Here is a 14,023-nt window from a genome sequence, read left to right as displayed (position 1 = left end):
AAATAAAGTGAAATTCTCATATTTAAACACCGATTTACTTTTTTGTCATTATTTATAATTTCCCTTCAATAATTTCCATTTAAAACATGTAACATTAACATTTGTATCCAGTCCTTTTCATTATTAATTGTATTCAAACTTTAAGCATTCTCAACAATTTTACTTACATTTTTAAAATTTACTTTAATCCATTATTTTTTATATTAGTAACTTTATTTTTTTTATTTAAAATTTATTGTTACCCTTATTTATTGTTTCTCTGTTTATAAATTATTTAAATTTTTCAGTTTGTATATTTTTACTCATAATTTTCTTATTACGTCTCCATTATGTTTGTTAAACTCTTATTTATTCATTTTTTTATTTATGTTTACTGACTGTCTTTTTTAAGGATTCACTTTAGCTTTTATTTTGAAAGAGACGGAGGCAGAGAGCAGCACAGAGAGATGACAAAGATGGCAGGATATATAAGCTGGACCTGAACAACTGGCCCGATCGTTCACCTGGTTTCTGCACCTGTGACTGCAGAGGGGGACAAAAGAAGCTCGACAAGGACGGTATTTAAACTTGTATTTATTATTTTGATCATGAGAAACAGAATCAAGGACAGTTACAGGAGAATCAAACAGCAGGAGGCAGAAGGAGAAACCACAGCAAATGATAAAAAGGAAGAATACAAAAAAAAGACAAGAAAAGAGGGCATCATGTTGGGGGGGGGGTTACATTCCTCTGGGCCAAATACAGCCATGAAACTAAAGGAACCTGCCCAGGTGTGCTGAGGGTGGGGGAGAAAAGGGTGAGACGTGAAATGAGGCTGGTAGGTTAATGCCCATGCATTGCACGCCCCGGCCGGGCACGCCACTCTAATAATATATATGTGTGATATATATACGCTTCAGATTTATGAAAGGATTTCCAAAATACACGGGAAATATCTACGTAGGAAAACAGACTGTACAAAACAAGAACAACTCTGTATAAACATTAAACCCTGTCATGTATATCAATATATCCTGTATACACTGTAGTCTTTTGGTCTGTAGTAAAGAGTAAAGTGACCCCACAGTATAAGACGACACCACGCTCCCAAATATACATTCATGTCTCACTCGGCCACCGGGGGGCGTCGCTGAGCTATGTGGGAAACAAAAGTCAAAGTTCACACCTGAAAGAAACGTCTATTGCACTCAAACGGAGCGAGTTTCCAAAATCTCTCTTTAAAGTGAACATGTTTAAAGATTATTAAAGCTCCAAGAATAAAAATATAGCAGGTGGAAACGAGCAGAAGAGGTACTTTTAACGATGAAGTACCTGAAGAGTAAAGCGACAGCAGGTGTGCTAACATAATTACATTTATAAAATTGCTCCAAAACAAATTCAAACTTTCACAGAAAGACAAAAACATGACAGCTGAGCATTAATCAGCTGTCAGCGCGGCTTGGTTTGAACACGTTGTAAAGACGCGCACAAAAAAGAAAATAAGAAAGAGAAGTAATATGTGTAGGTGATGGTAAAGTCGTGAAGATGAGAAGCAGGACAGTCGCTGCAGAAACCCCCACGCTCACCTCCATCTTCCCACATTTACCCGAAATAAGTGACAGTGCGAGGCGAAGCCTGGAAACACGCCGAATTAGATTTTATTTGAAGAAACAGAAAGAGAAGAGACGAAGATGATGCTGCACGTCAGAAAAGATCTCTCCTTTTTATGGAATCAACCTTTCCAAACATTTACTGAACCAGGATGTGAAGACTGTGGCGATGAAGAACGTCTCGATCAGCACAGGAAGGAGCACTCTGATTTCAGGTTAGTTTTTACCTCTTTAAAGTTTCCTCTCATTCGAGCCATTTTCTTAAAGCTTGTTCTTAATTTGTTTTTTTATTGTTTTAAGATAAATTTAAGTGCATTTTATCTCTTTAATCTTGCTTGTTTTTCATTGGCGGAGCGCTCAGAGAAACAGAGAACGCCGTCTGAAGCGACCGTCTTTATGCCGGTGCTTGCATTTCTACAGCGCTTGTTTGTTTTTACTTCTAAACCTGAAGCAGCTTTCCTATTGAACACAAACATGAACATGCTAAAGTGAAGGTCAAAGGTCAAAACCTGCAGCCAGACCCTTTAAAGTGATCAGACCGGCTGCTGAGCACCCCTCGTCCACCAGGGGGCTCCAAAAACACACCCACCCGTTGGCTTCCTGTCTGAACTCCCTGAAGACGTTTACGTCTGATTATCCTGACAAATATAAAAACATTTCCTGGAGGTTGCTATAAAACTTTTGGCATTTTGGGCACTTGTTAAAAAAGAGAAGTCAGGTTAAAGTTAGTGTGAATGTGAAACAGCGCTGAGGGCCGGGCGGGGCCTCAAAGGGCCCGACAGAAAAACCAACAGAGAGCAGGAGCTGAGAGGCAGGAGGCGGTACACATTCATTTACAGGTGTGTTCACACCTGTGGGGGGGGAGCTTTAAAGTGCCAGACACTGGGAGAGCAGGGGTCAGAGGTCAGGTGAGTGTTAGTGGAGTCCATGAGAAGAGTTCACAGGGCTGAAGACACGCCCCGACAGGTGTGTGACAGGTGTGCGTGTGTAAGAGCTCCGAGTGACGGGCTCGACTCAAACAGGAAGTAATGTGAAGCCAACGCACATGAAAAAAACAAAACTATAAATGAGTTGCATCGTGTGTCATTTTACAGCACCAGTGTGGATTAATCCGCCGCTGAAAGTAGTCCCCAGCGAACACGTTTTAAAACTGAACGTTTTGAGGCAGAATCAAAATCAGAGAGGAGGCGTGTCCTCTGTGTTTGTGATCTGATTGGTCCACAGACTAACCTGCCGTAAGTCGAGCCCTTCGGAGCCGTGAGACGAGCTGGCTGGCGGTGTGTGTGTGAACTCTGTACATGTGTGTGTGTCCCGCTCCCTCACAGCGGCCCGTGCTGGGCCTCGTACTTGGCGAGGATGTTCTTGGTGCGGCCGAGCTCTTTCCGCAGGTCGGCCACTTCCTGCCTCAGAGCAGAGTTTTCCTTCTCCAGGAAGCTGGCCCGGATGGCGATCTGGTTCTCCTTGAGGCGCCGGGCGTCCCGGGAGCGCTTAGCAGCCAAGTTGTTCTTCCTGCGCCGGGCCCAGTATTTGTCATCCTGCTCGAAGAAGAGCGGAAAAACGGAAGGATTACTTCAGAGAAAGATGGAAGAACAGCTACGATATATTTACTGATTGATAAAAATAACAATCGGCTTTTTAGCACGTTCAAATTTTGCCTCCCTGAACCTCCCCTCACCCCCAACCCCCGCCCCTCCCTGAGCCTGGTGCTGCTGGAGGCTTCTTCCTGTTAAAAGGGAGTTTTTCCTTCCCGCTGTCGCTGAGTACTCGCTCATAGGGGGTCATCAGATTGTCGGGGTTTACTTTGCTGTATAAAGAGCTGCTTCAATGACACTGGATTGATGTTGTGGTACAACGTGAAGAGAAACAGGTTTTATCTACATGTTGTTGTTGCAGAAACTCACAAGAAATAAAACCCCTAAAATTCTTCAAATCAAACCATGTGCTAAACTGTAATGACCTGCCTCCATCCCACTCCAATCCTGCATCCATGAATCCTCTCTGAGCATCCTTCATCCAGCACAGCCTCATCTGCACATGTGCAAACCATCTCAGCCTCTCTGACTCTGATCACGTCTCAAAGGTCGTGAGTACAGAAAGCATGAGGTGAGTTTTGTGTGCTTATCTGAATAAAAGGTGAAGACGTCCTGAGTCCCCGTGTCTGTTTGAAGGACCGAGTGTGGATGAATAAACGCCGCGCACGTTTCCTCCTGCGCTGGCACACAGAGCCGTGTTTCATTTGAACAAATTAAAAGCCAAATCCTCTGAGCCTGACCTCACAGCAACGTCTCCGCTCCCTCATTCACTCTAACATAAGCCTCTTAACCCCGAGACCCCTCGCCAGCCAATAGGAGAGCAAGAAGCCAGCTCGTTCTCTCCCAGCATGCCGTGCAGCTTTAAGCCGCGCCGACTAATCAGCCCTAATGGATCTGCCGGCCTGCAGGCGCTCACATCACATCCAGGAGAGCCGGAGGAGGAGTTTCTCTGCTGCTTCACTCAAATACCTGGACTCTGACCTGAGGCGCTTCGTCTCGTGTAACCGATTCCACATAATCATATAACTCAGTCAAACTGAAGCGTTGTGACGATAAAACCTTTTCATTCATGCTGAACTTCTGCTGCGCATTATTCTCTAACCCCCTCTGAACACCGCCACCCTCAGGTCAGACTGTGAACTACAGCAAAATCTGAGCTGCTCATCAGGACAGAACCAACTTCAAGTTACCTTCATTTCGTCCGGGATGAAGACCTTTCGAGCCTTCTTGATCATCGGCTGCGGTTTCAGCTCCTCGGCCGAGAACTTGCGCCTGCGCGGGTCGAAGATCTCCTGACCCGGGACGCTGGACAGAGCCAGGTCAGCCGGGTCTGGCTCGTAGCTGACGGGGACCTGGATGGAGTCTGGATCGATGGGGCTGGGAGTGTTTCGGGAGTTTGGGAGGCCTGAAAGAGAAACAGAGGATGGTTCAGACTGGGGGTCATGTGACTAACGAGTAACACCGAGGGAGACACGGCAGACAGCTGCAGATAACGAGAGGCAAAGGTTCTAAATATAACTCACTTTCTTATCTGATGTGGGCGGGGCCTAAAGCCACCAGCTGCAGGTAAAACAGCCCGAATGAGTGAAATGGTGTGAAGATGCAGCTGTAGCTACTCTTTACGATAAAACAGAGACAACTCATAAACGTGTGTTTATGTCTGTTCAGGATTCTGAGCTGCAGTGGCGAGCTGTGGCCACCAGGTGGGGACAAACCACCAGGGAGCGAGTATGCTGCAGGGACAGGCAGGAAATATTTCACCATAAAAATGAGGCTCGATGTGTTTCGTGGTCAGTGCGAGCGGCTCTGATGCGTTTCAGTCTGTGATGCTCAGCCGTGATTTGATAATCGCCTCGCTGTCTGCTTCGCGCTCTGTGGGCGAGCAGAGGAGCCACGAAACGTGGGCCCACTAACCCGGTGAAAATAGGAAAAAATGAGAATGTATAACAGCGAGCTCTCTTTGATGAGGAGGCGAGTGCAGAGGATGGAGGAAGAGCTCAGAGTGATCAGCCTCCTCGGCTCTTTCTTCTTCTTTTATCCGACGTTTGTGTCGCTGTGATAAAAATGTTCAGCAGGTTGGAGCTTCTTCAGTTTCCTTTTCTTCCTTTTCCACAGCTTCATCCAGAAACCTCAACAGAGCAGCGCCTGAAGTCCTGCTCGGCTTCATTAACACGCTAACAAAAGCTCATTCTTACTCACAGGTGAAGAAAAATAATTATGTTATCACCCGTCTGTACGGAAGCCTGTTTATGCCACAGAAAGGATTAAAATGTGTGTAAAAAGTTTGGATTTTAAAAAGAGAGATTACAGAACAGAGATTAAAACTATTTTACTTTTTCCAACATAAACTCAGATGTAATCTCATTAAATTAAGAACTTTTCATTCTGAGTTTGTGGTTTTAAAAGCTGATCCTCAGCTGTTTGTTGTTGTCACTGAGTGCAGCAAGTTTAGCTTCAGTGTTTTAAAGTGAAACTTTTAACATCTCAAAAACCTCCACGCCTCAGACAAACCCACTGTGGATCTGTCACACAGCTTTTCATCTTTTCTTGGTATTTTTTTCTGCTGCTAACAAACTTTTGTTAAACAGAGAGAACCTCACAGCTCGGGATCAAGAAACCCGGCGCGCTCGTGCAACAGCCTCCAACACTGAGCTGCCATTTTCTGAAGATCTGACGGTTTGATTAACGTAGCGGCGGCGCCTCAACGCCGCCACGAGTGAAGGTCCAACACCCCCCACCGCCAACCCAGTTGCCTCAGCAGCACTTCTTGAAAGAGGCTGTTTGTTTTTCCTCTCCAGCTGGTCACAGTGTGTGTGTGTGTGTGTGTGTGTGTGTGTGTGTGTGTGTGTGTGTGTGTGTGTGTGTGTGTGTGTGTTTGACCATAGAGCAGAGCCGGACTTATCCGATGCTCTGACTCCCGCCTCCACATTTGACCTGTTTTTCAGCTGTGGAGGGTCTCACCTGCTGACAGGATCACACCTGGCTCAGACAGGTGGTCTGATGTCACGTGCAGCCCTCCGTGCTTCTTTAAGCGCCACGACGGGGGGGGGGGGGGGGGGGCATCCTGCACAGACACTTACAGAAATGAAGCCGTCGTTTGGGTGATCCTCGTCAGTCGGTGTACGTGCGCTTGCTCACATCGCTCTGATTACATTGAAAGCGAGCGGCGGCTCCAGCGAGCTTTAATCAGCCAAACAGCCCCAAAGAGCAGCTGCTGCGGGGGGTGGGGTGGGGGGTGGGGAATCACTGCCTCAAAGGGGACGCCGACACGTGCGCGAGCTGCTGAGTCGCGGTTCCTGATGTTCCCACAGACACGTCCTCCACGCCTTCGTAGCTGCTCTGTTGACAGTTTGATTAACGCATCACATGGATTGGATCAATTTACTCCGAGGCCGCCGCCTTTCACCCGCCGTTATAACAGGACAACCAAACCTGCACTTCCTCTGACGTCCAGCAGAGGCAGCAGTGAGCATATAATTTCATCTCTCATAACACCTGTTATATACCTCACCTGTAAAGTTTGCATTATTAGGGGCGTGGCTTCTTTGACTGACAGGTGGATGGTGCCACAGGTGGCTGTAGGTGCTAGCTGTCTGTTAGCTTCACCTGAACTGGACCGTGTTTGTGTTGTTGGAGCCTTTTAAATGACATCATGTGACCTGCTGTGAGGTCACTGTAGTAACAGAGCATGGAGGGTAAAGTTAGCTGGTAACCCCGCCCTCCACAGACGGTCTGTCAGTACAGTAACCTCTCAGCAGCTCCTTTCTAACAGCGATGGCTGAAAATAAACACCAACAACGTTTTATTTTCAGACTGTGGCGGTGAATCCTCGCCGGGCTCCGCTGAAGCCTGAAGGTAACTCTGTGTTTAAACTCCCACAGAGAAGAACAGTGAGATTGTTTAACACGCGACTATAATTTGGGACGATCTGAGAGAACCTCGGTGGTTTCTCCTCCGGGGTTTGGAGCCGTCAGATGGCGTCTGCCCTCATGGTGGAGGGTTTGTCAGAGGCTGCACGCCGCTGCGCTCCGTGTCTGTGCGTTCAAACAAAGACTCCAGCTGAGCCTTTGCTCGGGTCCAGATTACACACTTTCTGCTTTTTGGCTTCTTTTGTCCTTTAAAAGCTAAAACATGTTTGTCTGGACGGCAGATGAAGGCTGGGGGGATTTTAGTGAAACTGAAAGTTCTCGGATGATTTCTGAAACGCTCGGCAGCAGCTGCAGGTCAAAGCTCTGAGGCGACTCCACCCGACGAGCAGGAGGAGGATGTTTGCACTGCTCCTCCACCTCCCTGTTTGTTTTCCACTGAACCCTGCGTGACCCTGCTGGTTCCTGCTTCCTTATCTGCTGCGCAGTCACGAGGCCAAGCGGGAATACAAATATGCCAGATTATGCCACAGATTACGCTGCTATTTTTAGACAGAGTGGCAGATTAGCGCCGGCCGAGGCCGAGGAGAAGCTGCGGGGTGCAGGAAAGAGTCAAACTTTACGAGCCGGCGTTGTCAGCGCTGCCGGCTGTTTATGCTGGCGTGTTTTGGCGTGAACAGTCTCACACGTCTTCTTTTTTTGGGTCATCAGGTGGGCGGCCGCGCAAAGGTGAGAAGAGCTCAGGTGTGTTTGGTCGAGAGGTCACATGTGACCTCACAGGTGAGAGAATTCGCTCACGAGGAAAACTCAAAAGATTCCCGCTGCGAGGACAGACTTCCTCTTCAAGAAAACAAGCGCCTCTGACAGCAAGCACAGACATGCGACCGCGCGCGCGTGCGCGTGTGTGTGTGTGCGCGCGCGTGTGTGTGTGTGCATGTGTGTGTGTGTGTGTGTGTGTGTGTGTGTGTGCGCGCCTGTGTGTGTGTGTGTGTGTGTGTGTGTGTGTGTGTGTGTGTGTGGACATGAAATTAGATCACTGGTTCAAGAACAGTGTTCCCAGCAGAAGAAGCAGGCTGGGCGATTCCAACTTCCAAACATGTGTTTACATTCTCACACACACGCACACACGCACACACGCACGCACGCATGCACACACACACACACACACACACACATGCACACACACACACACGCGCACACACGCACACACACATGCACACACACACACACGCGCACACACGCACACACACACACACACACACACACACACGCACACACACACACATGCACACACACACACAGGCGCACACACACACACACACACACACACACACACACACACACAGGCGCACACACACACACACACACACACACACACACACACACACACACACATACTGGGTGCCGTAAATTTGATCAGTCTCTAAATTCAGTGAAATAAAAGTTAATAAACTCAGTTATGTTGATGCTGCTGGGAGAGTCTTTGTGATTTCGAAGCATCAAACGCTCGTCTGCTCTTTGATTACTGATTATTGATTATTTCTCCTGAATCTGGGAACTTACAAAGTTTTTTTTCATGCAAATCTCAGTTCATCCTAAATGTCAGAGACGTTTTTCCTCCTAACTTTGCGGCCGTTCCTGGAAACGTGTCAGGATTTTTCCCTCCACTCGGTTCAGATTGTAATCAAACCTTTATGTTCAGCATCAGGTGACGTTCTCTGGCCCGAGTGGAACACACAAAACATCCACTGGAGAATTTTTAATCATTTTAAATGACTTTAAAAGACAAAGTGTTGTAAGACGTTTTGGTTCCAAAATCAAAGAAGAAGAAGAAGAAGAAGAGAGCATCACCAGCACGACTTGGTCTAATTTAAGCTCATTCATGCTCCTCGGCTGCAAAGTGCCAGTGAAGTCTCACATTTCCTCAACAAAGAGCGACCCCGCCCCGTGGTCGAGGACACCTGCCGTCTCGAAGGGACAAACGCCTTTCATTTGTTTTCAGTGCGAGACGGAGAAGGAGCGGCTCAGTGACGGTGGCCTGGGTCTTTGTTCTGCTGCTGTTTTCACCATCTCAGCCTGTTCAGGATCATGTGATCATTTCTACATGTTAACTCTAGATTGGACTGGTTTGGTGGTTTCCATGAATATTTGTGTGGTTTGACAGATCTCAGCTCTTTCTTCATGACTGGAGCTGAAGTGAAACGTTAGCTCCCTTCTTTGGAACTGATGGTTGACCAAAACAAGCTACAACACTTGAGCTGTGGAGATCGTTTCTAGAATCTTCACATTTTACACATCACAGAATTAAAATGTGTCATATAAACATCAAACTGGCAAACAATCCCAGAACAAAACAAGTTATTAAGTTATTATCATCTCGTATCACAGTCTCATTGTAGTTGGAATTAAAAGCTACGTATTGTATGAGAGTTCAAACATGTGACGTTATGTTTGTACTGGGCTGGTCTTCCTCCTCTGTATTGATAACTATTTCTTTTAAATATCTCATATATAACTTTTAAAAAACATCCAGAAACTGCACTTTAATGCTGATGACACTTTTATATAAGAGGAAAAAAAAACAGTTCAGGATAATCTAAAGAGTCTAAATGTGCTGCTGTGATTCTTCAGCAGTGGTCTGGTTACATTCTTACCTTATGATGGTTTTTCAGTCTTTGTAAACAGTTTATTATCCTCCAGATAGATACTTTATTCATCCCCTGCTGGATATCCACAAAAATATAAATATAACTTTTTTGGAGTCCTTCAAGGATCCATACTGGGCTTTGCATTATTCCTGGTTTAAATTCCCATAACTCACTGCTATGCTGATGACACTGTGCTTTACCTGCACCAGGTAATACTCTGAAATAACCAAAGTGATTCATTTGAACAGCTGCAAGTGTTAAAAACATACACAAAGTCATACAGTTAATAAAACCAGGTTGCTGGTGTTACCTGCTGCTGCCGGGCTGCCGTGCAGGCAGTTCGGGGAGACGACAGTCGTGTGCACAGAGGTGGAGGCGTGGTTGCTAAGGTCAATCACTGAGGGTGCTGGTGTGGGTGGGGCTGGGGCCATGATTGGCGGCTGGCGTGGCGGAGCGTGTGGTGGGTGGTGGTTGTGGTGGTGATGGGAGGGGCTGGAGGGGATCCCGTTCTCAGACAGAAACTCCTCCAGGTCCATGTACTCCAGCTGAAAGGTGTCTCCATCGTAGGGGAGGGTTTTGTCCCACAGCGTGGGGCCCAGGAAGGCCGACTGGGGGACGCTGCGCTCTTCTTCTAGGTTTTTCTCCTTCTCCTGCTCTTTGCTGAAAGCTGCACAAGAACATGGAGAGAATGAATCAGTGACAGTGTGCAGAAAAACAACTTTTAAAGGTTTACGGTACAGTGCAAACGCCTGCACTAAAATCAGTCCAGAGGCAAAAGAAAGCACCAGGAGAGAACTGTGGGGTCGTCCTACAGAGAGCTGCACAGAAGAACATCCAAAGGAGAACTTTGATGTTCTTCTAGAAGCCTGGAGATCCTCACAGAGATGACAGACAGCTGCTCAGAGGAGTGAGGAGAAGCTGGAGTTCAACAAACTCTGCTTTAGTGCTGTATTTCAGTGTGTTTGCACATGTTTCAATAAACCTGCTCCTCATATTCTGTTAAATACAAAGAAACGAGGGGCGGATCGAGACTTTGTAGAGGACTATAAATACGAAGAGCAACTGCTGCTCTCAGAATTTGTTCAGATCAGCATTAGTCACTCTGTGAAGGTGTTCAGTGGATCTATAAAAAGATATTTTGGGTTAATCTCTGTGAGCTGGTAGCTGCTGCTTGGACTTCCACCCTTAAAGCTCTCTGATTGAGAACCGTCAAACACATCTGAGTTTGCTATGACAGGAAGCTGAAGCTGAACTCACTGACTCTTCTTTCAGCTCGATCGCAGCAGATTGTATCTGAACATTTTCTAATCTCCCGTTTCAGGATGTTTTCCTGCTGCTCACATGACTCTCGCCTTATTTACCACAAACGATGGTGAAGGTTTGGTTAGGTTTGAACATAAGAACTGCTTTGTCTGAATTACAAGGAAGTCCTCATCAAATGTCACAGAGCTTTGTTGACCCGTCCACCACCCTGGCATCAGCACCCTGCCCATAGGAAGAACACTTCAGAGGCTGGTGTGGAACCACTTTTACTAAAGTTACACTCACTGAGGTCAGAGAGTTACAGCTCACTGTGCATCAGGTTAACTCAGCATAATAAAACATGGAAAGGCAATTATGTGTTTTTAGGCATCTGAACAAAGAAACTGTTTCGAGGGGATAAACTGAAGTAAAATGACTGCACACCTTTGGCATGAACACCTGGGATTCACCCAAAAATCCCTCAAAGACCTTTGAGAGCTTGAAAAACTAAAGTTAAACTTTTTTTCATGTGAACGTCAAATGAAAAAGTAGAAATCTGAGTCATTGTTCACGGCGTTTCAGGTCTTTGACCTCATTTAAAAAACCTCCAAACAGGACAAAGTGATGCAGATATAATGACGGGGAAGCTGTACTTACTTCATCGCCCTCGCAGCGACGACTCCAGAGTAAAAACTTGTTTAGCAGCCTCAGACTGCCGAGGTCAGGAACGTTCAGCGTGACCACAAGAAACCAAACACGGGCGAGACGACGGCCTCAAACCTCCAAGAACTCGGCTGACGGCCTGAAGCAGCAGCTGCACCACCGGAACAACGCTCTCAATAAAGGCTTTGTTATTAACCGAGAGGATGGATAAAGCCCAGTCACGGACACCGACTCACCCAAACCCAACAGAGTCCATCAGGAAGAGCACACACAGGTGACTCCTTACCTGAGCTTCAGTAAGAACTTACTAAAACATCTGAGATGTGAATAAACAAGAAAACTGAGCTCTGGAATATTTTCTTCTGTGCGTTTATTTTAAAGAATGCTTCCAACATGGATTCTAATCGGAATTATAACAGTGTCAGGTAAACTTGGAGGTCATGACGTCATTTAAAGGAAAATGAAGCCGTCACAGGCCGTGCTTAAGAATCACCCTTTACTGATCGGAGCGCAAGTCCACACCTGATGTTACAAGCTCATAAACATGTTTACACGTCACGCACAGACCAGAAGAACAGGACCTGTGTGCAGTGACAGGAGACTTTCACGTGTCTCACGGCGCGTTCACATATTTGACTTTCGGGCAGCAGAAAAGAAGCATCTGAAGAAGAATATCGATATTTTCCGATCACTCTTCGACTTACGAACGATCAGCCCGAGCCGGGTAACATTCAGACGCTCGTTATGCAACATGAAAAACAGAAGTTCACAGCTGGGCGCAGCACGGGGCCACTTTTCTAAAATCCTCCAAAAATGACACGGAGTCTGGTTGGCAGAAGCGTCCCCGGTTCCTCGCGGGGAAATTGCACTTGTGAACTCCGTGTTTGCGTACTGCTGACGGCTCTGCGTGAGAAGCGAGTCTGAAACACACCTCAAGTTCAAACATTGCCACACACACCTGCACACACACAGTCAGAGGTGTGTTTGCAGGTGTTTGTTTGTCACGGTGCGCGTGTGACACCGCAGACACGGACTCTTCTTTCTCCTCCTGCTGTGGAAACTTTGCTGCTGACACACATACACACACACACACACACACACACTTCACCTTCGTGCTGCAGCGGCAGCTTCACCGGGTTCTCCAGCAGAGACTTGAGCACTCCGTGCGTGGCCGTGGGCACGAAGCCCGGGCTGAGCGGGCCGGGGTGTCGGGACATCTTCTCCATCACGCCTCCTTGCATCGGGACTTCAGTTCGGGGAAACGAGCCGAGCAGAGCCGCAGGTGTGACACGGGAAGGTGAGCGCTGTCCTCGCGCTGTGGCCTCACATCTACGCGGAAAGAAATCTTTTCAGAATAAAAGCTGCTGCTCTCAACACACGACCTGCTGCTGGCGCGTGCGGCGGTGCCTGACCGGGCTGCGGACCGAGCACCGAGCCCATGTGTGAGAACGGAGGACTGCTGACGTCAAAGCTGGAGCCATAACCCCGCCCCCCTCTGTCTCTGTCTCTCTGTCTCTCTCTCTCTCACACACACACACACACACACCTTTGCTGAGCGCTCTGCGCATGCTTCCTGCGCACCAACACCTTCATGTTGAGAATGTTTTCCCTGCTGGAAGTGAAGTAAAACATCTCCGGAACAAATTCTTTCATTTTCTGGAATCTGTAGAAAGTTTTTGCTCTGAAGGTGAAAAAAAGAGGGCGGAGTCAGAGCTGAGGTTCACCTGAGGACTTTGGCTGAAAGCAGCTCACTGTCTGATCTGTCAGGAGCTACAAGGCTCCCTGTAGGTTTAAGAGAAGTGAAACCCTGAAGTCCTGCTGATGTAGTCGTTTTCCTCTTATTTTGTGGTCGCCAACAGCACGGCGACATCCAGCCGACCACTGCGTGGCTAATCATAGCGCGTGAGTTATGCCTCATCGGGAAATCTACGTTTAAACTTCAGACCTAACCACAAATGCTTCTAATGCTTCCACCTCACGTTAAATGCACTATGGGTCAGGTGGACCCGCAACAATGCCAAATGGCGAGGAAGGTCATGGCGTGGTGTTAGGGGCCGTTTGTGGTGGCGTCGTAAGTTTAAACGTTGATTTCCCGCTGCGGCATAAATTGGGCAAACACATGTCGTTACAGAGGAGCGAGCACCACCCACACAGCGCCTGACTCCGCCTCTGTTACAGGTGGACACGGGCGGCTCTGTGCGATCAGTGTGGATTCTTGTTTATTGGTCTGGTTCTTGTTTTGCTCAGTGTTTCCTTCTTCACTTTACTTCCTGTTTTATTTTCCCGTCTTTGACTTCACCTGCTCAGAGTCATCCCTGAGTCGGGCTCAGGTGGGCAGCACTTCTGTCTGTTTCCTTCCGTTAACGCTCATTCTGAGCGAGCTGCGTTTGGATCATCCTTTCATGTTTCTGATCTGCAGACTAAACATCCAGAAACTTCCAGGAACAACCAAACCCTGAAAGTGTTTCTGTCTCTGGTGGAGT

At 47.3% G+C, this 14,023-nt stretch overlaps 1 protein-coding gene across 2 annotated transcripts; it reads right to left on the bottom strand.

Annotated features, from left to right (window-relative positions):
- Positions 1 to 557: 557 nt before the first annotated feature.
- Positions 558 to 13,016, bottom strand: hlfb (HLF transcription factor, PAR bZIP family member b). 2 transcript variants are annotated; one of them, XM_005471566.4, is made up of 4 exons: positions 12,649 to 13,016; positions 9,946 to 10,302; positions 4,312 to 4,526; positions 558 to 3,127 (listed from the first exon to the last, which is right to left on the bottom strand). In XM_005471566.4, exons 1-4 carry the CDS (start codon positions 12,779 to 12,781, stop codon positions 2,909 to 2,911), a joined length of 924 nt encoding a protein of 307 aa, XP_005471623.1. In that variant the 5' UTR covers positions 12,782 to 13,016; the 3' UTR covers positions 558 to 2,908. The 2 variants fall into 2 exon arrangements, with proteins under 2 accessions (XP_005471623.1, XP_003449532.2); XM_003449484.5 differs by having other exon boundaries at positions 558 to 3,124; positions 12,649 to 13,014.
- Between the last annotated feature and the right edge of the window lie 1,007 nt (positions 13,017 to 14,023).

Source organism: Oreochromis niloticus, linkage group LG8 (genome assembly GCF_001858045.2).
Source record: "Oreochromis niloticus isolate F11D_XX linkage group LG8, O_niloticus_UMD_NMBU, whole genome shotgun sequence".
Lineage (NCBI taxonomy): Eukaryota > Metazoa > Chordata > Actinopteri > Cichliformes > Cichlidae > Oreochromis > Oreochromis niloticus.
Note: the sequence above shows the minus strand (reverse complement) of the source record. Positions and strands in the feature narration are given on the sequence as shown.